The sequence below is a fragment of the Mirounga leonina genome, unplaced genomic scaffold, assembly GCF_011800145.1.
Source record: "Mirounga leonina isolate KUSES-001 unplaced genomic scaffold, KU_Mleo_1.0 Mir_201, whole genome shotgun sequence".
In the NCBI taxonomy this organism is placed as follows: domain Eukaryota; kingdom Metazoa; phylum Chordata; class Mammalia; order Carnivora; family Phocidae; genus Mirounga; species Mirounga leonina.
Genome location: NW_023270504.1, coordinates 22395790 through 22418494, shown reverse-complemented (window position 1 = coordinate 22418494; position 22705 = coordinate 22395790). Strand labels below are relative to the sequence as shown.

General features: G+C 38.2%; 1 protein-coding gene across 5 annotated transcripts in view; it reads right to left on the bottom strand.

The window, feature by feature from the left end:
• Positions 1 to 22705, bottom strand: part of CLEC1A (C-type lectin domain family 1 member A) — a 24023-nt gene continuing 1318 nt past the window's right edge. Inside the window, exons 1-6 of one of the 5 annotated variants that reach the window (XM_035028247.1) lie at positions 19555 to 20596; positions 10911 to 11009; positions 9112 to 9288; positions 5213 to 5364; positions 2664 to 2782; positions 1 to 929 (exon numbers count right to left, since the gene is read on the bottom strand). In XM_035028247.1, coding sequence (XP_034884138.1) covers positions 779 to 929; positions 2664 to 2782; positions 5213 to 5364; positions 9112 to 9288; positions 10911 to 11009; positions 19555 to 19567 — 711 coding nt within the window. In that variant the 5' untranslated portion in view covers positions 19568 to 20596 and the 3' untranslated portion in view covers positions 1 to 778. Of the gene's footprint in view, positions 1139 to 2663; positions 2783 to 5212; positions 5365 to 9111; positions 9289 to 10910; positions 11094 to 19554; positions 20597 to 22705 lie in introns of those variants that run through there. The other 4 variants (XM_035028243.1, XM_035028244.1, XM_035028245.1 and 1 more) reach the window with 4 other exon arrangements.

Below are 22705 nucleotides of genomic sequence, written 5' to 3'. Positions count from 1 at the left end.
AATTGTTGGAGTTCTCAATGGATATGGGGAGGTACGTTCGTAAGAAGTTAAGATTCTAACTAAGAGAATTATCCCAGTGGAAAGCAGCCCATTGACATGGCAGGTAGGGGCTTTATTGAAAGACTAGGAAGGGAAAAATATGGAGTGAAGCAAACAGAAAGAATTAATTATGTATTTAGGAGCACAGTATAGGAAATGATTGCTAATTTCTCACAGACTACTTGACCTTTGGGGCAAAGAATGTTACGTACATTTATTTCCTCTACTTCAGTAAGTTTCTCACTTCTCCAAATATGAAGGAAGACGTGGAAACAGGGGGATGATACTAGATGCTGAGAAGGAAGAACACTAGACGTGATCTCTAAGTCAAGAAGGTGGATTACAACTTTATGAGATTCTGAGACTGGTTGTTGGCACATCGGATGTCTTTGTGACTGGTAAATATATGCATGAACCCAAGCTCAGGAGTGTTGGGGATCCTGAACAGGAAGCATGAAAATCCTTCTTGCACCAGTCAGAAAAATTGCTTTTCCTAACTTTTTTTTTCCATGTTCCAATGTCTCAAATATCCTTTGCATTGACTTTGCTTGGCTCAACCTTTATGCTGAATTGTTGTATAAATATGGTCACATGGGGAAAAATAGGAACTGAAACCAAACTCTTACAACTGCACATAAAGAGATTGACTTCTGTTCTGATCTTCAGTCTCCCTGAGGGGAGCTTGACATTGCAGTTATGGTGGGAGAGTCCATCACCTCCATATAATGGCTCAGGGAAGCTAATAGAGGCTCTCGGGCTTCACCATGGCCGCCTTTCTTTCGCATGCACACCGCCTCAACTCTTTGCAGTCCTTCGAGAAAGCCTTTCCATTGAGGATGGTCACACAGTCCCTGCTTCTTAGGCTAGTAAAATCTATTATAATCTCAAACCTTAAAGAAAAAAAAAAAAAGGTTCATTGAATCATAGTTTGCTTCTAAAATGAAATGTTAAATACCCAGAAAGTACATAGGGAGTACTCCTAACTCGATAAAATTATAGAATAGATACGCAGAAGGAATTTACTGGAGAGATGGGGTCACCAAGCTCTTTCTTTTCAGCCCCTCAATTTCCATACTTGTTCTTAGAAGCATCAGTTCATCTACAACAACAAAAACTGTTTGTAAGTAAAACTAAGAGGTATGCTATAATCCAAATTTATCATATTTTACCATCATCTGAAAAATCATCTACTTTCTCTGTGACTCAGTTTAATTTACTATAAAATAAAAATGATTACATGAAGTATGTCTTATCTCCTGGGAGAATAAATTCCGTATGATCTACAGAGAAGAAAGGTGTCTGTCCAAACATGGCTTCAAACTGTAATTATATTTTAGAATAGATATTCCATTTACCTATTTCAAAAGATATCATGCACAATCTTATCTAAATACTCACATTAGTAAAACCAATTTTTTTTTAAAGATTTTCTTTTTTTTTTTTTTAAGATTTTGTTTATTTATTTGAGAGAGAGAGAGAGAGAGAGCACAAGAGGGGGGAGGGTCAGAGGGAGAAGCAGACCCCCCGCTGAGCAGGGAGCCCGATGCGGGGCTCGATCCTGGGACTCCAGGATCATGACCTGAGCCGAAGGCAGTCGCCCAACCAACTGAGTCACCCAGGCGCCCCCAATTTAGTTATTTTTTTAAAGATTTTATTTATTTATTTGAGAGAGAGAGCACATGAGAGGGGGGAGGGTCAGAGGGAGAAGCAGACTCCCCGCCGAGCAGGGAGCCCGATGCGGGACTCGATCCCGGGACTCCAGGATCACGACCTGAGCCAAAGGCAGTCGCTTAACCAACTGAGCCACCCAGGCGCCCCTAAGTAAAACCAATTTTTGATAATATTGCTCCTTATAACCTCAGTAAATCTGTTCTCAGAGACTGTATTTTTAAAAATTTTATTTCTTCATTTATTTGAGAGAGAGAGAGAGAGGGAGCCTAAGTGGGGGGAGGAGTAGAGGGAGAGGGACAAGGAGACTCTGCACTGAGTGCAGGACCCTGAGGTCATAACCTGAGCCCAAACCAAGAGTCAGATGCTTAACCAGCTGGGCCACCCAGGTGCCCCTCCAAAACTGTACTTCTAAAGATGTGCTCCCTATTACACTGCACAGGAAGCCAAGAAATCTGAGGTCTTGCATTATCTCTGGGTACTGGTAAAGTTGTGAAGTTGTGTGGTCTTAGGCAAGGTACCATCACGACCTGGGTTTCAGTTTATTCAGCCATAAAAGATCTCTTCCCCTCCTCCTCCTCTTCCTCCTCTTCCTTCTTTTCTCTCTCTCTCTCTCGGTCTCTGTCTTCCCCCTTCCCCCGTCAGCGAATCCCAAATACTTAATAATGCTCCAAGGGACATCAGTCCTGAAATAAAAACCCTGAAAGCTTCCAGACAGAGAACTGTCCCTACTATTTTACTACCATTTTGTATGTCTCCTTCACTGGTTTATAAGCCATTCAAAAGCAAGCACTATGCTTTCTTTTTATACATCTGTGTACATCCTCCTACAAACACAGTACCCAATACAAAGTGGAGGTTTGATTAATGCTTATTGAATCAAGTTGTTGAACTCAGTTACTCAAGCGCAAGCTCTCTGCTAAATGCCCTTCCCACAAAATGTTCTGAAGGCTTACAGTTCAGGGGAGTACGGGGCTCCGTCAGTCCACAGCCAGGCTTTGCCGCTGCCATTGCGAGAGAGCCCTGTCCAATAAGAGTAGAAAAACTCAGAGTAGCTCTGAGGCATGGCAAACTCCTGTGAAAGGCACACAAGAAGACCTTTAGCTTTAGACATGTTATACTATGTATACACAGAGATGCGTAGGACCAGCCAGCACTTTTAATATGAGAACAGCACTCGAGTCCTGCCCCACATAGGTGATGGTACACTTGAGGGAAAAAGTGTCCGTGCTGAAGTCAGTCCAAGCTAAAGAATTTATCTTGTCTTAATAAGTTTGAATATATGCGGATATTCTAAAACCGACAATCACATCAACCAAGATTTATAAATGACCCACTATTTTCAAGTCACAGAATAAACACTAAGATTTAGATAAAAAAATATGGGGGGCGGATTTATAAAGAGAGGTGGGGTGATTGCAAAATGGAAGAATATGGGAAGAAAAGTGTAAAAATGGGGAAGTAATCTTTATAAATACATGCAAAGGGACTGACAGGAAGGAGAAGAGAATAATGAATATACTTTTTTTTTAAGATTTTATTTATTTATTTATTTGAGAGAGAGAGAAACAGCATGAGAGGGGAGAGGGCCAGAGGGAGAAGCAGGCTCACCGCTGAGCCAGGAGCCTGATGTGGGACTCGATCCCAGGACTCCGGGATCATGACCTGAGCCGCAGGCAGTCGCTTAACCAACTGAGCCACCCAGGCGCCCCAAGAATGATGAATATACTTTAATGCAAAAAGAGGTAAGAGAAAATTTGGAAGGATGATTTACGTCTCAGACAAGGAAGGGGAGAAAGAGAAATTTTTCATATATGTGTGTGTGTGTGTGTATTTATAATTTTGTATAGTATTTATATATACACACATATATCATTCCTTCTCTAATATCTATATTGATTTTTTTAAGATTTTATTTATTTATTTATTTGTTTGTTTGTTTGTTTGTTTGTTTGAGGTGGGGGGAGGAGCAGAGGGAGAGGGACAAGCAGACTCCATTCTGGGCGTGGAGCCCAACTTGGGGCTTGATCTCACGACCCTGATATGACCTGAGCTGAAATCAAGAGTGAGACACTTAACTGACTGAGGGACCCAGGCGCCCCTCTATATTAAATTTTTTTAGTTACCTACTTCCTTCTATCCAGTCTTACTCTTTAACATAAATTATTTAAATTTATTATAATTATCAATTTTTATGTCCTTCCTTTCCACTATACTATGAGTTCCTTAAGGATACATACTTTGTTTTATGTCCTCAACCCTTCAGATAATTAATGCCATATGTTGATTCAATAAAAGATTATTGGAAATAGATATGAAACTATCACTAAGCAATAGTCATCTAGTAGGCATATCAAAGGAAGTGTAGCTGAAAATACTTCCAATTTATGGTAGACACCTCAAATTAAAAGTTCTAAAAATAAGTCATATGAAAATGACTTAAATATGTACAATTCTTTGAAGTGCATGAGACAAAATCACTATATAACTTACAACTTATATATAACTTATATCACTATATAATCACAATATTTCCTACTCTTATATATAATACAATTCAATTATAATATACCTGAATCCTCAGTATATGCTAGAGGTGGAGGAAACAAAGAGTACAAGAAAAATCAGGTGGGCATAATTATGGTAGGACACATTGTCTCAGTCAAATTACTTCCCTTTCTGCTTAAATTGAGCCATTGAGAAAGGATAAAAAATATTATTTTAGTAGATGAGAGACACTTCAGAGTTGCATTCATCACAGATTTCAGAAAAGTGGGTAGGAATTAAGATGTAACTAGAAGGATGTTAAGAGTTTGCATAGTGAGCTGGGCATTTATTTCAGTTAAATAATCCTTTGTTGATAAACTACTCTGTGCCAAGACTTCTGCTAAAACAATGAAAAATAAATAATGGTCACACTGCTTAAGGGATTAAATCCAAAGGCAATAATAAATATTTTTTAAAAGGGTGGGAACAATTACACGATTTTAAAAGTTTATCTTAACTGCATATACTTAATATATGTCAATTTATAATTTTACTTTCATATTTGCCTCGACTAATCTATGTTAGGTTATAAACTTCTGGAGGACAAGATATTTATCTGCAGGTTATAGTAATGAATTAATTAAATATTTTTCAATTAAAAGCTTTGTCCTTTTATAACGGAAGAACAGGAAATGCTATTTTCATCTTTCTAACCTTGCCTCAATACCGTGCCCTTCCTGCCCAAACCAAAAGCGGTAAGAAATTAAGGGATTTTTTATTTGATTCCTGACTGGTGGGGATTTTGAAGAGCTTCCTCTAGTGTTTTTTTGTTGTTTGTTTGTTTGTTTGTTTGGAGAGCAGAACAGCTTTTACATACTCAGGGAATCACTAAAAACAATAGGAGTAAGACCTTGATTGCAGTAAGTGCAAAAGTCTGGGCACATTGACTCCTTAGACTCTTCTTGTATAGCTCTTTTAAGGACCTCTTTTTCGAGAATAATTCAAACAGGAATCTTACCAGCACTTCTTGTGTGTTTATCTTCAGCATGGTCGCGTTCTCAGCGATGCAGAAATAGTCACAGCCCTGCCAATTCTTGCTCTCTCTACAGAATCGGTAGCATTTGTCCCCATGCCACTTCCATTCTTCTGGACAAGGGCTGCATCTGTGTTCTTGGAAAGAAGCCAATTTTAATGCTATTTTCTATCCAGGTCTGCCATCTTTCTGCCCCTGAAATTACATAGTACTTGATGATTCAAGTACTCTTATTATTTAGAGTACTTTCTTTTAGATATTTAATTGCCCAGAAATGATAACTACAAATGTTTACCAAATACTCACTATATGCCAGAAATTGTAATTGGTACTGAGTATACAGTAAAAATTAAAACAGACACTACCTGCTTTCATGGACTTTGGAATCTAATAATACATGATTAGAACTTCCTTGCTTCTTGCCCTATATAATTCAGCACACAGAGGATATTCAATTTCATAAAGAACTTTTCACATGTTCAAAAACCCATTGTGCCTTGTATTTAAGAAAGAACTGAAGCTTCCACAATTTTTTCCTCAAAATCCTCTTATATAATTATAAAAGGATTTTTTTAATGCGATATATACCAATAAGATATGGACTCTTCTCTTATTCTAAACACAAGTAAATAAAATTTTAGAAAAAAAAGACAAATATACTAAGCAAGGTATGATTTAGAATGGTAAATCTCCATGTGTCAGATATTTTTTTTTTTTTAATTTATTTTGACAGAGAGAGACACAGCAAGAGAGAGAACACAAGCAGGGGGAGTGGGAGAGGGAGAAGCAGGCTTCCCGCGGAGCAGGGACCCCGATGCGGGGCTCGATCCCAGGACCCTGGGATCATGACCTGAGCTGAAGGCAGATGCTTAATGACTGAGCCACCCAGGCGCCCCTCCATGTGTCAGATATTAAGATGGGCACCAAAGTCAGAGAAGTAAGTGCAGAAGTCAAGGGTGAGATGGACTAATAGGTAGAGGTTGTAAGTATAGGAACTAGTCCCTAAGAGCCATGTTTGTTTGTTTGTTTGTTTTTAAGATTTTATTTATTTATTTGACAGAGAGAGACACAGCAAGAGAGGGAACACAAGCAGGGGGAGTGGGAGAGGGAGAAGCAGGCTTCCTGCCGAGCACGGAGCTGATGTGGGGCTCGATCCCAGGGCCCTGGGATCATGACCTGAGCCGAAGGCAGACGCTTAACGACTGAGCCACCCAGGCGCCCCTGACAGCCATGCTTTTAACACCGATGAGGATACATGGCCTTGGGCCTTTGAGAGTTCTGACTTGTAATCAACTCCCTGATGGTGGGATGGGAACTCAATCATTCCATAAAAACGTCTTTATTTTAAGAACAATCCAGTGTCAAAATGTTAACATGTTAAAATTTGAATGGTCAATATGCACTTGAATATTATGTTATTGTTCGCATTTTTGTATATTTGAAATCTTCCTTAAGGTAAAATAGTTTTAAATGAATAAATAATTGAGAGATTCCTTTGTGAGTCAGTTCATATTTCTGGCCCAGACCTTATACCAAACTACTTACTCAGATCTCCACTTCAACATGCCCAAAACAGCATCCCTAACCTTCCCCACTCGTAACCACAGAATTCTTCCCGTTTCATTTGATCACATCTCTTGTAATTGCTTTGCCCCCAAACTCTGGAAGTATCCTTGACTCCTTTATTTCTCTCATGTCACCTTTTATTCCATCATGCATTCATCTCCTCTAATAATATCCTAGTTTGAGGCAACATCATCTCTCTCCTGGATTACTGCAAAAGCCATCTCTTAGGTGATTTCTCTTTTTATTTTTCCTTCTTCCAGTGTATTTTCAACATATTTGCAGAGTGAGCCTTTAAATGCTCATGTCAGATCTATATTTCCTCTGCTCAAGATCCTGTAATGAATCCTTATTTTGCTCAAAATAGAAGCCAAATCCCTAATAACATCACCTAATGCCCTATATAATCACTACCACATCTCCTATCAGTCCTCTCCTCCTTCACTCTGCTCCAGACACACAGACTCCTAATTGTTCCCTGAACATGCAGCTCCATTCATTTCAGGGCTCCTGCACTTCCTGTTTTCTCTACCTGGCTTCTGCTTTTTTCATGTATCTACATGGCTAATTCCCCTAAGTCTTCAAATCTTTGCTCCAATACCCTCATCTCAATTAGGAATTAAGTATTAATTAATTAATTGTATCCCTACATAAATTAGCAACCCACCATCCCTGAATCCCTGATGCCTCATACCATATCTACTTTATTTTCCATAGGATTGATTACCTTCTTACATACTATGTTTAATTTGACCAACCATTCTTGCATGTCTGAAACCTAGGCTTTCCCAAAATGTAGGAGTTTTAATACTAAAACTGGAAGAGTTTTGAGCAAACTGGGACAAGTTGATCATCTTATTTTACCTTTTTAAATTGATTTATTACCACTACCCCAATTGAGTAAGAGGTCTATGAAGGGAGAAATCTGTGTATGCTTTGCATGGCATGCATCAGTAAATCTTACCTTGTGTGGAAGAGTAGATGGATGGATAATGGGAAAGAAAGGGAAAGCAGCAGGATAACACTGAGAACTAACATCAAACCAAAGGTATATGAACATTTTCATGGGAATAGGGATATCATTAATACATTTGCATGTTAGATTTTATATTTAAACAAAATATAGTTTATTTGTATATACAGCTTTCTTTTTGTCTTTATACAACTAGATGTAAATTCCAGAGACCACTGGTTTCAGAGAAACCTGGATTATCTTTTGATGACATGGCACCCAACAAAGACAACAATATACAGTGGGTTGTCGGAAACACAAGAAGAAAAACAAAACTATATGAAGTGGTAGATGTATTAATTATCTTGGCCTTGATAATCATTGTATAATGTATAGGTATATCAAATCATCACATTGTACACTTTAAATATACACAACTCCATGTGTCAATTATTCCTCACTAAAGTTAAAAAAGAAAAAAAAGAAAAGAAAGAAAACTGTGACCAGTGAGATCATTAATCATGTGGGGAAGAATCACTTAGAGAAGTGGAAATGTGCCTGTGGGTGTTATTTTACTGGGTAATCACGCAATCTGGCCTTCTGGTTAGTGTGGGAAAGGAAGATTCATCCTAATTTCAAGTCCCTGAAAGACAAATAAAAAGTGACAACTTCGAATGTATGTTGCTTCCTATGCATGCAAGATAAGCAGAACAGAAGAGAAGGCTAACATGAATAGAGTTAGACACTATGAAACCCAAAAAAAGACAGGAGGAAAAGGCACAGGAATGAGGTAATGCGTCTAGTCTTGTCCAGAGGTGGTTATCAAAGCATGGTTCATCTTCCACCGGCATTGTCATCATTATTGAAATGCCAATTTATGATACCCAGACAAGGCACAGTGGATTTAAATACCTATAATTTGATTCCGTTCATCAGTATTTTTAACCTGATCCCATATAACTCTTAAAATGTGAGAACTTTCATGGCTCATTAACTTCTTAAGGGGAAAAAAAATTATGAACGCATTATGAAATGTATACTACTGTTAGGTCTTTGTGTACCTAGGTAAATTGAGAAATAACCCTGTGTTTTATTTATTTGCAGTGTTATTTTGGTTATTTGAAGTTAATTGGGTTTTTTTTTGTTTAAAATGTCTGAATTTGAAGAATCCGTTTATGTATTACAACACAGACCTATCTGAGCTAAATGATCCCAATAACTGGGGATTGACCTGGGTGCCCAAATTCTTCATGAAGTTTGCCTGACAACTAACTAAATAACTTGTGACTCCCAGGCATACGGATGGGAAAGTCAGTTCTATAATAACAGCTAGCCTGAGGGCAGAGGCAGCTTAGTGATCAGGACTCACCTCCACTTTTGTTATAGAGCTCTCGACACAGTTTTTCAGCCACGCGCTGTAGGATTTCTGCAAGCTTCCTGTTCTTGGTTTGGAGAGACTGCAGCTGTCGGGAGAGATTCCCCAGTCTTTCTTCCTTGTGAGAAATGCTGTCTTGCTGAGTATTGGAAAGCTGATAGAACTGAAAAACTAACCCAAGTTACCAAGTCAGACTGGACAGCTGATTTCTTCATTTCTATTTCTACTTTTTACATATGGGGGAAGACAAAACATCGTATTGTTTAAGATCTCATGCTCTGAGATTTCATTTTGCCTGTGTTCAAATTTGAACTGAAGCACATAATAAATTGCACTGCCTTGGGCAAATTAATGTCTCTAAGTCTGTTTTTTTAATCTGAAAATGTAGAATCTTAGTAACAGTTTCTAACTTCAGGACTAAATTCCTTAACCATATTTACTGCTCAATAAATATTTTGTGTCTACTCTTAAACCACTACTTAATAAAACCACAAATCCATTTATCTATTGATTATTATATTGAGCATTGACAGTGTACCATATATTGTTATCTAATTCATTCATTAAAATAGTCATATTATCATTTCCATAGTTTTATAGCTTCCAAATTGGGCTCAGTGAGAACAATTGGGCTCAGTGAGAACAAGCAATTTCCATAGTATCCCTTGGCTAGAAAATTTCAACACTTAGGTTTAAGCTCCAGATTTCTAAATCTAAGTAGAGAAATCCTTCATGAATCATGAAAGTTGATTTATATCCCTAAAAGGAATGCTGGTTGTGAAACAAATTATATCAAAATGAAGTAAAAATTGGGGGGCCATGGTAGAAACACTAAGAAACATTTTTTTTTTAATTTTAAAAAGTTACAATAACAAAGGACAGTTCTAACATTTCTTAGAAAAACCAAATGTTTGACCTGCTCTTCAGGGTAACCTCTTCACCTTGAGCCACCTTCTTCAACTGCTCAGGAAACATTACTGTAGCGTCTCAATTTCATGAAGCAAATTCACCCACTTCCTTTTTTTTTTTTTTTTTTTACTTTTTGAACTTGTCTTTACTTGTTTGAAATTTAAAGACTTTTTCACATGCATGCATTTTTCCTTGTTTGGTTTTCACAAGATTTTATGAAATGATTCTGTAATTTCCTGGACTTTTTTGAAAAATACTGTAGAAATTAAGGACCTATTCTGCTCTCCTTATATTGAGGGAGTAGATATAAATGAGATCTCTTCTCTCTGTATTAGCTGCTGAGCTATGCGTACTAAGAGCAAAAACCACAGCCTGTACTCTTTTGTAGAATGAGAGAGAGATAAATCATGCATTCATTAAAAACTGCTGATTTTAGGGGCTCAGTCATCCGACTCTTGATTTTGGCTCAGGCCATGATCCTAGGGTCTTCAGGTGAAGACCCTAGTGCAGCTCTGTGCTCCGTGCGGAGTCTGCTTAAGATTCTCTCTCCGCGACTCTCTCTGCCCCTCCCCCTCCACAGAGCCTTTCCCCTGCCCCACTCCCCCCAAAAACTGCTGATTTTAAATATTGACATGTAAACAAACAGATAAAACCTGCTTAGCTCAAACAGAATGTAAAAGTCTAGCTGGCAAGTGATGATTGCTGTATTTTAATGCTTCTTTCACTGCTCGTCATTTCAATGAGTGCTTTAGAATAAGGTATATTGAATTATCCATGGGCTCCAGAATTAAAGTAAAAAAAAAACCCAAAAACATAACAAGTATTTCTCATCCTAGACAAACCTTAGAACCAGGATCCTCCCCCAAGTCAGGGCGCAGACTTACACACAAGCCCCAGGGCTAACAGGCCGATCAGCAGCACCAAACACAAAGTCAGCAGGGTCAGGGCCACTGGACGCCAAACTGAAGAGGGAGGCCGGCGCTCTGCAGGGAGCAAAGAGGAAAAGGCAGGATTTCGCTTTTTCTTTCTCTTGGATGCATTCCACCAGCAAGTCAGAAGAGCTGGTTCTGGGAAAGGACAACAGTAAGCAGGGGCTAGATAACACTCCCTCTGTCCTCAGGACACTGTCGAGAGGCTCAGTGCCAAGCCTCCCTGCCACAGCGGGATTCCCTCACGCGCCCCGCCCCTTTCCATAGCCCCAAGCCACCAGCAGTTCCACTGCGGAATCAAGTCACGCATCGCCCTTATCTTTAAAAGGTTGTTTGCATAACCTTCTCTGTGTGAAAATTCGAGTTATGAAAGACATAGAAATGCCTGAACGGGGAACCGTTTTTCGTATCATCAGAGAAGATGAAATTAATTTGTTGTTACTTTCGCAAAACACCTCCCCGAGTTCCATATGTGCTTCTTCTTCTTCTTCTTCTTTTTTTTTTTTAAAGATTTTATTTATTTATTTGACAGAGAGAGACACAGCGAGAGAGGGAACACAAGCAGGGGGAGTGCGAGAGGGAGAAGCAGGCTTCCCGCAGAGCAGGGAGCCTGATGCGGGGCTCGATCCCACGACACTGGGATCATGACCTGAGCCGAAGGCAGATGCTTCACGACTGAGTCACCAGGCGCCCCCCATATGTGCTTCTTCTGAAAAGAAAATTGCATATCAGTAATGAGAAATGATCATTTGACTGTTTCCTTTTTGGGATTGCTTTGTTGAAAGTCCCTCTTCTATAAGGATTTTGTTCATTCATTTGATTTCTATCTCTGCAAAAATGGATTATAAAGAGACATGGTCATCAGTTTCTTGAGGATGGATCTAAGCGATCTCAATTTTGAACAGTTAAATAATAAGTGCCACGCCCCCACGAGTTTGCCTTCTGCTAATTGAAGAGGCTACCGAGTCAACAGTGAACCCATCATCGCCTAGTGAGACTGTTAATCTAAACGACCTGTGATATCAGACAAGGAAGACCCTCCCACTCCCATCCCCTCAGGTACACATAGCATCTAGCATTGTGATTAAAATGAAACAAAGGGAGAGCAACATCCTCAAAGAAACTGGTGTCTCCAAGACCTGTGTTTCATTTCATTGGGAAATGAAGTCATGTTCTTTAAAAAAAATTTTTTTTTTCTAAATTTTATTTATTTATTTGACAGAGCACACAAGCAGGGGAAGGGGCAGAGGGAGAGGGAGAATCAGACTCCCCGCTGAGCAGGGAGCCTGATATGGGAGTTGATCCCAGGACCTGGAGATCATGACCTGGCCCAAAGGCCAACGCTTAACGGACTGAGCCATCCAGGCATCCCTTGAAGTCATGTTCTAATACAAAAAGATTAAAGACATATAAATTCTTTTCCTCTTTAGCACAGTCCTTTATGTAATGCAGTCTAGGTATAGAAGTTTCTGTTACACATTATTTCCAAATGGGGAATGGTAAGTGGGAAAGATAAAAATGGAAAATGTGATTACTATCCTTTGGAATTTACAGTCTAGTAGGAAAAATCATGGAGCAGACATTGAGATTGATATATAAAAGTGAATCTTATTTTCTCTTAATAATTATCTCCGTTAAAAACTTTCAATGGATTGCATTACAGTTGGAATAAAATCCAAATCATTCTTCGTGAAGATTCAGATTTCTCTTTTTAACACAATTTGAAATTTGAAGTTACGTTATTTCCCAACTTAAAAACTTCCAATAACTTTTTTGCACTTAAAATTACAAGTCTTTTTCTTCTGGACCCAACCTACTTCTTTCATCCTTTTCCGAACTACCCTCCCCTCACTCAAGTGTTCTACTCACTGGCCTCTGTTTATCCTTGAAACAAAGAAGCTTATCCCAGTCCTGTACCTTTGAGTGAGCTCTCCTCTGCCCTGCATTAATTAATACTCAGAGCACGTGTTGGTAGGCTACTCCCTGCTACTCAGCTTTCCACTTAAAGGTGCATCCTTGGAAGAGCTCCATGAGTTCATTTCTAATACATAACCCCTTTACATATATTTTTTAAAAATAAGATTATTAATATTTTCATGGCTTTCATGTGTTTGTTTTCATTTATATCCTCCCTCCCATTGAAGGTACATTCCATGAAAACAGTGATATTGTCTGTCTTGCTCACCAGTATATTTCCAGGACTGAAAGTAGTTAGTTAGTTCCTTGCACATAAGGGCTGAATACATATTTGAATGAGTAAATGAATGAAGAATGAAATTGTGAAAACTTAATATGACTTAAACTATGTAATTTTTACAGCAGCACAGAGGATTATCTAAAGTTAAACTTCGTTGATTTTTTTAAAAATCTATTGACCTTTCAGCAGTATTTCTGACAGCAGAAGGTGGACTCAGCTAAATTTATCTTCTAGCCATACTAGTCTCTATTCACTGACTTGTGTGAGATTCTGAATCATGAACAGATATTAGAGATATTTGCTTTCTCCCCTATTTCCTTCAATTAGCTTACCTATGTAGTTCGGTCTAAATTTTCCTGGAAATTGTTGACTTCTCAAGGCATTGACCTAAAGAGTATCTCAAATCAGCAGAACATAAAAGAACAAGATCAGAGGGCAGAATACAGCTTAAGCTAAAAATTCTCTCCAAACCCTAAGTCTCTTGAAAGTTCTGTGCAACCCAAGAAACTTGAGTAGGTGGATGGTTCTAGATTTCAGAACTACAAGTGCATATGTGGACCCACCACCATGATGGCTTTATTTTTCTCCATAAATCTTATTACTATCAAATATATTATATATCTTACCCATTTCTTCTGGTTTATAGCTGTAGAAAGTAAGCTCCTTTTGAAGAAGGTTATTATAGTCTATTTAGTCACTAGAAGAACATCGATTCTAGCACCTAGAACATCAGATGGAAGAAGCTCAATTAACGTTGAATGAATGTGTCAACTATATATAAATATCTGTTACATGCCTATCTACCCCTGCTCAAACCTATTTATATTAGTACACATCTGAAAGGCATAAACTATTTTTTAAGTATTTTATTTATTTATTTGAGAGAAAGAGACAGAGCAAGCAAGAGCAGGTAGGGCAGAGGGAGAAGGAGAGAAAGAATCTCGAGCTGACTCTGTGCTGAGCACAGCTGGATGTGGGGCTGGATCTCAAGACCCTGAGATCATGACCTGAGCTGACACCAAGAATCAGTCACTTAACCAACTGAGCCATCCCAACACCCCAGACATAAACTTTTTTTTAAATGTCGGTCCTTCTTGTAATTGATATTTCCCTGGCCAAATATTATAAATAATAAGAGGGTAAAAGAACAACCATGGAAATCAACCAAATTATCCCTTAAGAAACCTGCTTTTCCTTGTATAATACAGGGGCAAGAGAAATGCTGATCTTCTGCTCAAAGGATCAAAAAGAATAATCTTAAATCCTTACTGTGGAATGAGGGCATGGGCTTAAGGAATTAGAATATTATTTAATAATAATTATATCCATGTAAACAGATCATCCTTCCTAAGGTTGTCTCTAGGACAGAAGATGTAAGTAGTATATGATATCTTCTGCTAAGGAACAAAGTTTTAAAAATTCCCTTCCAATGAATCATCTTTCCCTGGTCATTTGGAAATTTTTCTACTCTGACTCTCTTCTCTCTCTCTCCTTCTCTCCCTTCCTCCTCCTTCCCTTTCTACCTCCCTGCCTCCCTTTCTCAATATTCACAATCACTTTGTTTTATCTCAGGACCCAGAAAAACACAACCCTAGGGAGTTTCTACAGCAGATATGGCAATTTCCTAGGAACCTTGGCTTCCATGATGGAAAAACCATAGAGTTGAAAGTTTCATTTTTTTTTTTTTTAAACTGTAGAGAACAAACTGAGGGTTGTTAGAGGAGAGGAGAATGGGGGGATGGTCTAAGTAGATGATGGGGATTAAGGAGGGCACTTGTGATGAGCACTGGTTGGTGTATGAAAGTGATTAATCACTAAATTCTATACCTGAAACAAAAAGAAAAAAAGAAAAGTGAAACTTTCTTTTTGATGCTGTTTTTCCCTCTATTTTCCTAACTATAGGTTCAATATCCCTAAATTTTATTCGAAGTGCCTTGATCATAATGAGGTCTCTCTCTAGGGACCACCCACACCCTAAAGTAAGAAAAATAAGCTGCCTGGGAGGTGCTTCAGTTTGGCTTGGCTTTACTGTGGTTTTATTTTTTGGAAGAGAACCCCTATTCTGTCTCCTGAGGCATGTTTAGAAAAAGGTGTGGACAGGGCAAGGAATGATATAAACATCCTTAGGAATAATAAGATATATATAGAAAAAAAAAACACTGCTTTCCTGTATCCTTTTACTCTAACTATACTATAAAAGGCTACAGTGCTAAGGTCAAGTTTTGAACACAAATTCCTTTGTAGATATAAGAAACTTTGTAGATGAAGAGTTGTCATACTTGACCAGTTACTCTTCATCAGGCATCAGAGAGGGGAAATTTTATACACTTCCATTCCCAGAGCCGAGGAGAAATGAAACATATATTACCAGATATAGTCTATTACTATGACTCTGAAATAGCATAATAAAAGCTGGAAAAGACACAAAGACTTTATTTTTTTTAAGATTTTTTTTTTTTTATTTGAGGGAGATCTAGAGAGAGGGAGAGAGAGAGAGAGAGAGATCAAGAGCCCAAGCAGGGGGAGGAGCAGAGGGAGAGAGAGAAGCAGACTCCCCACTGAGCAGGGAACCCACTGCAGGACTCCATCCCAGGATCTAAGGATCATGACCTGAGCCACCCAGGAGCCCCGGAACAGACAAAGAAACTTGAGATAATTTGTACAAAGCCACATTGCAAAATAAGGGCAGAACCAGGATTAAATTGTGCTTAACACCACACTTTGTATACTTCTTCTTGACCAGGACTCAGACAATTGGGGACTAAACTGGTGACAAAGTGCATAATATTTCAGAAATTACTTTTAATATTTTTAATCATGAGACATTGCTGATTGGATATCTGACTTTTGGATATATTTTTAAATTTTAAATGTTGTCTTTTCAGCAACTTCCTGTTGTTTCCTTAATCCTCACATATGGCACATAATAAATCTCCTCATGGGAGAATATTCAACGTTCTATGAGTTGTGAGTATTTTTCAGTGTTTGTGAAACTGCAGGTTTTCTTTATCTTATGAATCTATTTCAAATATGTGATCTTTTCATTCTCTCTAAAAGTAAATGGGTGTTATTCTTCCTATAATTTCAAAGGAATATACATCCAAAATGTATAAGCTATTTCCAGAATATCAAGTTTTCAATTCATGGCAATTAGAAAGTCAAATATATATATATATATTTATTTATTTATTTATTAGAAAGTCAAATATAGTGTCTCTCTCTGTCAAATAAATAAATAAAATCTTAAAAAAAAAGAAAGTCAAATATATATATATTGGTATATATAGTAAAATTTAGCTGAGTCAATTTTTATATCCCAATTAGGGAGTTTCATTTATGAAATATAATTTAAAAATAGCATCACTATTAATAACGATTGCTAACACTCCTTGAGTTACTAAAATAAATGCCTTATATGCATTATCTCATATCATTGAACACCCTATGAATAGATATTATTATGGTCCCTACTTTACAGGTAGGTAACCGAGTCCTACGGGGGTGAGCTACCCTACCCAAGGACACACAGCTTCTGATAATAACAACTCCTGAGTGTATTATGTATGCTGTAGTGTTTCATTGGACTCATCCAAAAATTATTTAAGTTGGCACTATTTTTAACCTTTGTTTGGATTTTTAAAAACTGCAGTACCTAAGAGTTGCTTAATCTGCTTTGGTTTGCATAGTCAGTAAGTGATGGAACCAGAAGTACTAATACTCTCCTTCCAGATCCGAATATTTTAAATCATTTTCCTATCCTCCCAACAAATCCCACATTAATATTTGCCCTTTATGGCAGTTCCTTATGAAATTGTAGAAAGGCTCTAGTGTTTTACTTCTTACTACTTTCCACTTCTTTATTATGAAATATCTCAGGAATAGCCACCTTAAATTATACATTCTCCACTCTACCCCCAAGGTGAACTTTCTCAAGTATAAATTTAATCTCTTCCTTAAGGAAAAAAAAAAAAAGTTTCTTAGCATGCTACATAAGACCCTGCATAGTAGGATCCCGTCCTATTTTTCATTTATTTTATTTTATTTCATATTTTTTAAAGATTTTATTTATTTATTTGACAGAGAGAGAGAGAGAAGCAGACTCCCTGCGGAGCAGGGAGCCTGATGTGGGACTCGATCCCAGGACTCCAGGATCATGACCTGAGCCGAAGGCAGACGCTTAACCAACTGAACCACCCAGGCACCCCTCTGTCCTACTTTTTAGCCTCATCTGCCCACATGCCCCCTCATATACCCCTCCCTTTGAGGACTAACCATTCCTCAACCCAATAATCTACCCTGCCATTGTGTATGAATCATCTGCTGATGATTCCCCAAATGATCTTATCCTGTTCTAAATTCCAATCCAAAAATCACACTTCCTCTTTTCCCTCTGAATTCTTGTCTTTCTTAATTTTACCCATTAATACACTGCACAATGCTAGCTCTTATCTATCTGCTTTTATCTCTGTGCATCTAGTCCTCACAACTAGTTTCCATCTTGCTCTGCTGAAAACTTGGACTCAGTCTTACAGACAAGAGCAAATGTCATCTCATTCAAAAATACCCACATGAGTAAAGGCAGTCCGTAACTTATTCATCCCTATTTGCTTCTGTGGTCTCCTACATATATTCAATAGCACTACATAACATTTACTTATAATTGATTCAAATTCTTCCTTCCACTTCTCAAAGCACCTAAAAATAGGGTCTCCCCATAAATACAGAAAACAAATGGCTGGTTGCAGGAGAGGAGGCAGGTGGGAGGATGGACAAAATGAATGAAGGGGAGTGGGAGGTACAGGCTTCCAGCTATGGAATGACTAAGTCAAGGGATAGAAGGAACAGCATAGGAAATATAATGGATGGTATTGTAATAGTGCTGTATGGTGATAGATGGTAGCTACACTTGTGGTGAGCACTGCATAATGTATAGACTTGTCAAATCATTATGTTGCACACCTGAAACTAAGGTAACATTTTGTGTCAACTATACTTCAATAAAAAAAGTGTCTCCCGTGCCTATCATACCACTTGATATTAAGTAAGTATGCACTAAGGCGCCTGGGTGGCTCAGTGGTTAAGCATCTGCCTTCAGCTCAGGTCATGGTCCCAGGGTCCTGGGATCGAGAAGCAGGAAGCTTGCTTCTCCCTCTCCCACTCCCCCCTGCTTGTGTTCCCTCTCTCGCTTTGTCTCTCTCTGTCAAATAAATAAATAAAATCTTTAAAAACAAAAAGAAAAAAGTAAGTATGCACTAAAGATTTGTTGAATCAATTAGATGTGATGTGAATCAATTTATGCTATGACACTTCAATGAAGGGTTTATGCTTTAGCTGAGGAAGTGAAGCTAAAAAGCTAGAGAAATTTGAGAGTACTGTAATTAATGTAAGTAGGGGGAAAGTAGAACTTGAATTTATTATTAAAGGGTTTTTATTTTTTTCTTAAACCCAAATAGGTTTTCATATTCTTTTGATAGGTTTATATTTAGTCTTCAGTAGGAATTTTAGCTTATCAGTGATTTTATTCTTTCTCTCCCTGATATATTATTACCGTGATGCACTTTTGCTGTACTTCTTTTCAAGCTGCAATTGAGTTAGAATCTCACATCTTTTTTTTTTTTTTAAAGATTTTATTTATTTATTTGACAGAGAGAGACACAGCGAGAGAGGGAACACAAGCAGGGGGAGTGGGAGAGGGAGAAGCAGGCTCCCCGCTGAGCAGGGAGCCCGATGCAGGGCTCGATCCCAGGACCCTGGGACCATGACCTGAGCCGAAGGCAGATGCTTAACGACTGAGCCACCCAGGCGCCCCTAGAATCTCACATCTTAAAAAATAATTTTAAAATACATTCACACAAACTCATAATACATCAGGTCTAACACTTTATCTTTTCTCTTTATAGCTGGTTTCTCAAAAAGAAAGAAATTAAAAAAAACAAAATGACAAATTATTTATTTTCCTATTTAACTTTCAAACACCTGCTATTAAAAATCACCAATAATCTATTTTTCTCCTTATTGCTAAAACAATAAATTGTTTTTAACCTTCCTTTTACTTGAAATTTCTGCAGTATTTATTGCTTATTATTTTTAAAATTCACTGTTTGTTACCATTGACTTTTCCGTCTCACATGAAGTTATTGTTTCTTGGCTTCCTTAATGTCTCTCTCTCCTGGTCCACTTCTACCACTGTCTGCCATTCATTCTTAGTAGCTTTTATTGAAATCTCTCAGTATCCCTCCCCTCAGTTGGTATATTGCCTAAGATTCTCTCCTTGATACTCTATTCCTTTGGGCTTTTTGGCTTTTCATTTTACGCGTTCATCCTCTTGCTCATTCTCAGAAAGTTTAATTCTTACCAAAATGTCAACAATTCTCACATACAAACGTAGCTCAGAATCCTTACCTGCACCCCACATGCAGCATATGCAAGTGTCTTTGGGCAAATACAACTGCACGTTCCTTCTCCTCCAGGCATCTCAAACTCAAATTGGATTCATCATCATTCTTAATTCCTCCTGTAGCTTCTATCTCAGTTATCAGCAGCGCTATCTACATAACATCCTATGGGACCTAGTCAACCTATGTTTTTCTTTCCTTGTCTTCCCACTTCTAACCAGTCGCCAATTTTTTAAACTCTACCTCCTCAGCATCTGATTCCTCCTCCTCATTCCCATACTACTTCAGTTCAGATTCCTCTAATCTCATGTTTAGACTAGTGTGAAATACCTAGCTATTAGTTCATCCAATTTCCTACTCCTTCAATTCATCCTCCTCATTGCAGCCTAGATGGTCTTCTAAAAACACAAAATTCATTATGTCACTTCCTGTTTAAATCCTTCCGTGAGCTCAATTTATGGACTTAGAATCAAAATACCTGAGTGTAATATAATAGGCCCTTTATAATTTTCTATACTTACTTCTTGTCAGCTTCTTCCTCCTCCAACTCTACACATCAGCCAGAACACATTGCTTATTGTTCTCCCAAAACACAAAGTTACTTAAGAATTCCATGGCTTTTCTCTCATGTATCTGTCTGACTATGTCAGCCCAACCCCTTAAACCCTCCCATTTTTGCTTTCATATAATGTGGAACATATTAAAGTCAATTCAACTCAATGGCCATTTCCTCCCTCAAACCTTTCCTGATCTCCTTTACCCCTACCAGATAGAAGTGACCAAGCTCTCCATTGTATCATGTATATACTTCTATCGTGGCACCTTATCATACTTATTTCATAGCTAAGAGTTGTATTAGACTTTTAAGTTTCCTTATAAACAGGGATCGTATCATATTTGGCATTATACCCTTAGTACTTTGCAATAAACCTGGCATAGTATGAACCTGAGCATAACATGAACATGAAACTTGCTTTGGAAAGGAGGTATGAGGATGTTGTCTTTCACTTTTCCTTTTTATCTTCTGAATTGTTTAGCATTTTTAAAGATGAACATAACTTTTATATTGAAAAATGAAAATCTGGAAAATAAATGAGTATACATAATTTATTTTTATTAATTCTAAAGAAAATATTTAACTTTCCAGTCATAATGGTATCACAACATTATGTTGAATTTAAATTTTCTTCATTGCCAAAATATTCTTGGAACGATTTTTGCTTTGTTATTTTTAATAGCAAAATTGTATCAAATCATTTTTCTAAGAAATAACTAAACTTCTGTAGTGACATTCCTCTACATATTTGCATTATCACAAGATGAAAACAAGGTATCATACGTGTAGGGTAAGATTACTTTCCAGAGGTTTGCCTTCAAGACACTTCTTTGTAACCTCTACTCCTACTGTTTCAGTTTCCACTTCCTACGGAAAGATTGCCAGATGTTTTGGTAAGTGTTTTATCCTGCCCCACCTACCTCACCACCCTTGAGCTCAGCAGAACTTATTTGTACACTCTGTTCCTGATTATGCCGATCACCAATCCTTGTGAGAATTCCGGGCTCTCGTCAAAAGTGAAAAATGAAGTTATACACAAGACACTTAAAACCACAACCCTGAGACCGGATTCTTCACAGGATTTGTTGGAGGAAAACATAACGTATCTTATTACACGTATCCTGTGGCTACAGAAACTGACATCCCAAAGTTGTCATTTGCTTCACATCAAGGAGGCTGGAAGTCCCCAGTATCTTCTTATAGCTTAGTAGATAGTTTACTAAACAGAAAAAAATAAAATAAAGTCACACCAGTGAGTCTCAGTGGTGATCAGTCTCAGGTGGTGATCAGTCAGTGAATAGAAAGGGAATGAAAAAGTTTAACAGGGGAAAAGGAAGAACACCTAAAAGCTATGTGATAAAGGAGAAGTGGGAGAGAACAGTGAAAAGATATGTGCCCAGATTTCTAGAGGTGAAGAAAACCTGAGTGTGGTCAAAAGAGAAAGGACATACTAAGATACAGTCACTGAATGAGAATCTCTCTGATGCCGACTGACACAAAAATGTTAAACAGAGCACTTAGGAATTCTCGAGGAATGGAATACTGAAAGAAAATGCACATTTCTGGTGTGTCTGCAATATGCCAAGGACTTTACATAACCTAGCAACCTTATACTCCAACCACCTTATAAAAGAGCTGTTTGAATTGAATTATAAAATATTTAATTTGGGGGCACCTGGGTGGCTCAGTCGTTAAGCGTCTGCCTTCGGCTCAGGTTATGATCCCAGGCTCCTGGGATCAAGCCCCACATCGGGCTCTCCGCTCGGGGGGAAGCCTGCTTCTCCCTCTCCCACTCCCCTTGTTTGTGTTCCCTCTTTTGCTGTGTCTCTCTCTGTCAAATAAATAAATAAAATCTTTAAAAAACATATTTAATTTGTTACATTTAGCTTCCAACTTATACTTTCATTTCCAATAATTCGCCTTCTGACATGGTAATAAAAATATTTTTTTTCACTCCCTACAAGAGAGAATTCACATACATAGAGAAGGATCTTATTTCCTGGGCAACTCAGCCAAGGTAGGCAGAAATGTGACTTGAGTTCTAGTGAGTGGAGAGATCTCACAGTAGAACACAAACAGGATGATGTTCTAATACCAGGTGTGCCGCCTTACAAACTGTGATACTGGGGACACCTGAGTGGCTCAATCGGTTAAGCATCTGCCTTCGGCTCAGGTCATGATCCCAGGGTCCTGGGACCGAGCCCCGCGTCGGGCTCCCTGCTCGGCGGGAGCCTGCTTCTCCCTCTCCTCCCCGCTTGTGATCTCTCTCGCTATCCCTGCACTCTGTCAAAAAAAAAAAAATTTTAAATTAAAAAATTAAAAAGATATATATATATCAACAAATTGGACTTCAATTCAAAATTCTAAAATTGAGGGGAACTTCGGTGGCTCAGTCAGTTAAGTGTCTGCCTTCAGTTTAGGTCATGATCCTGGGATCAAGTTTCACATAGGGCTCCCTGCTCAGAGGGAAGTCTGCTTCTCCCTCTCCCACTCCTCCTGCTTGTGTTCTCTCTTTTGCTGTGTCTCTCTCTGTCAGATAAATAAATAAAATTTAGGGGGCGCCTGGGTGGCTCAGTCGTTAAGCGTCTGCCTTCGGCTCAGG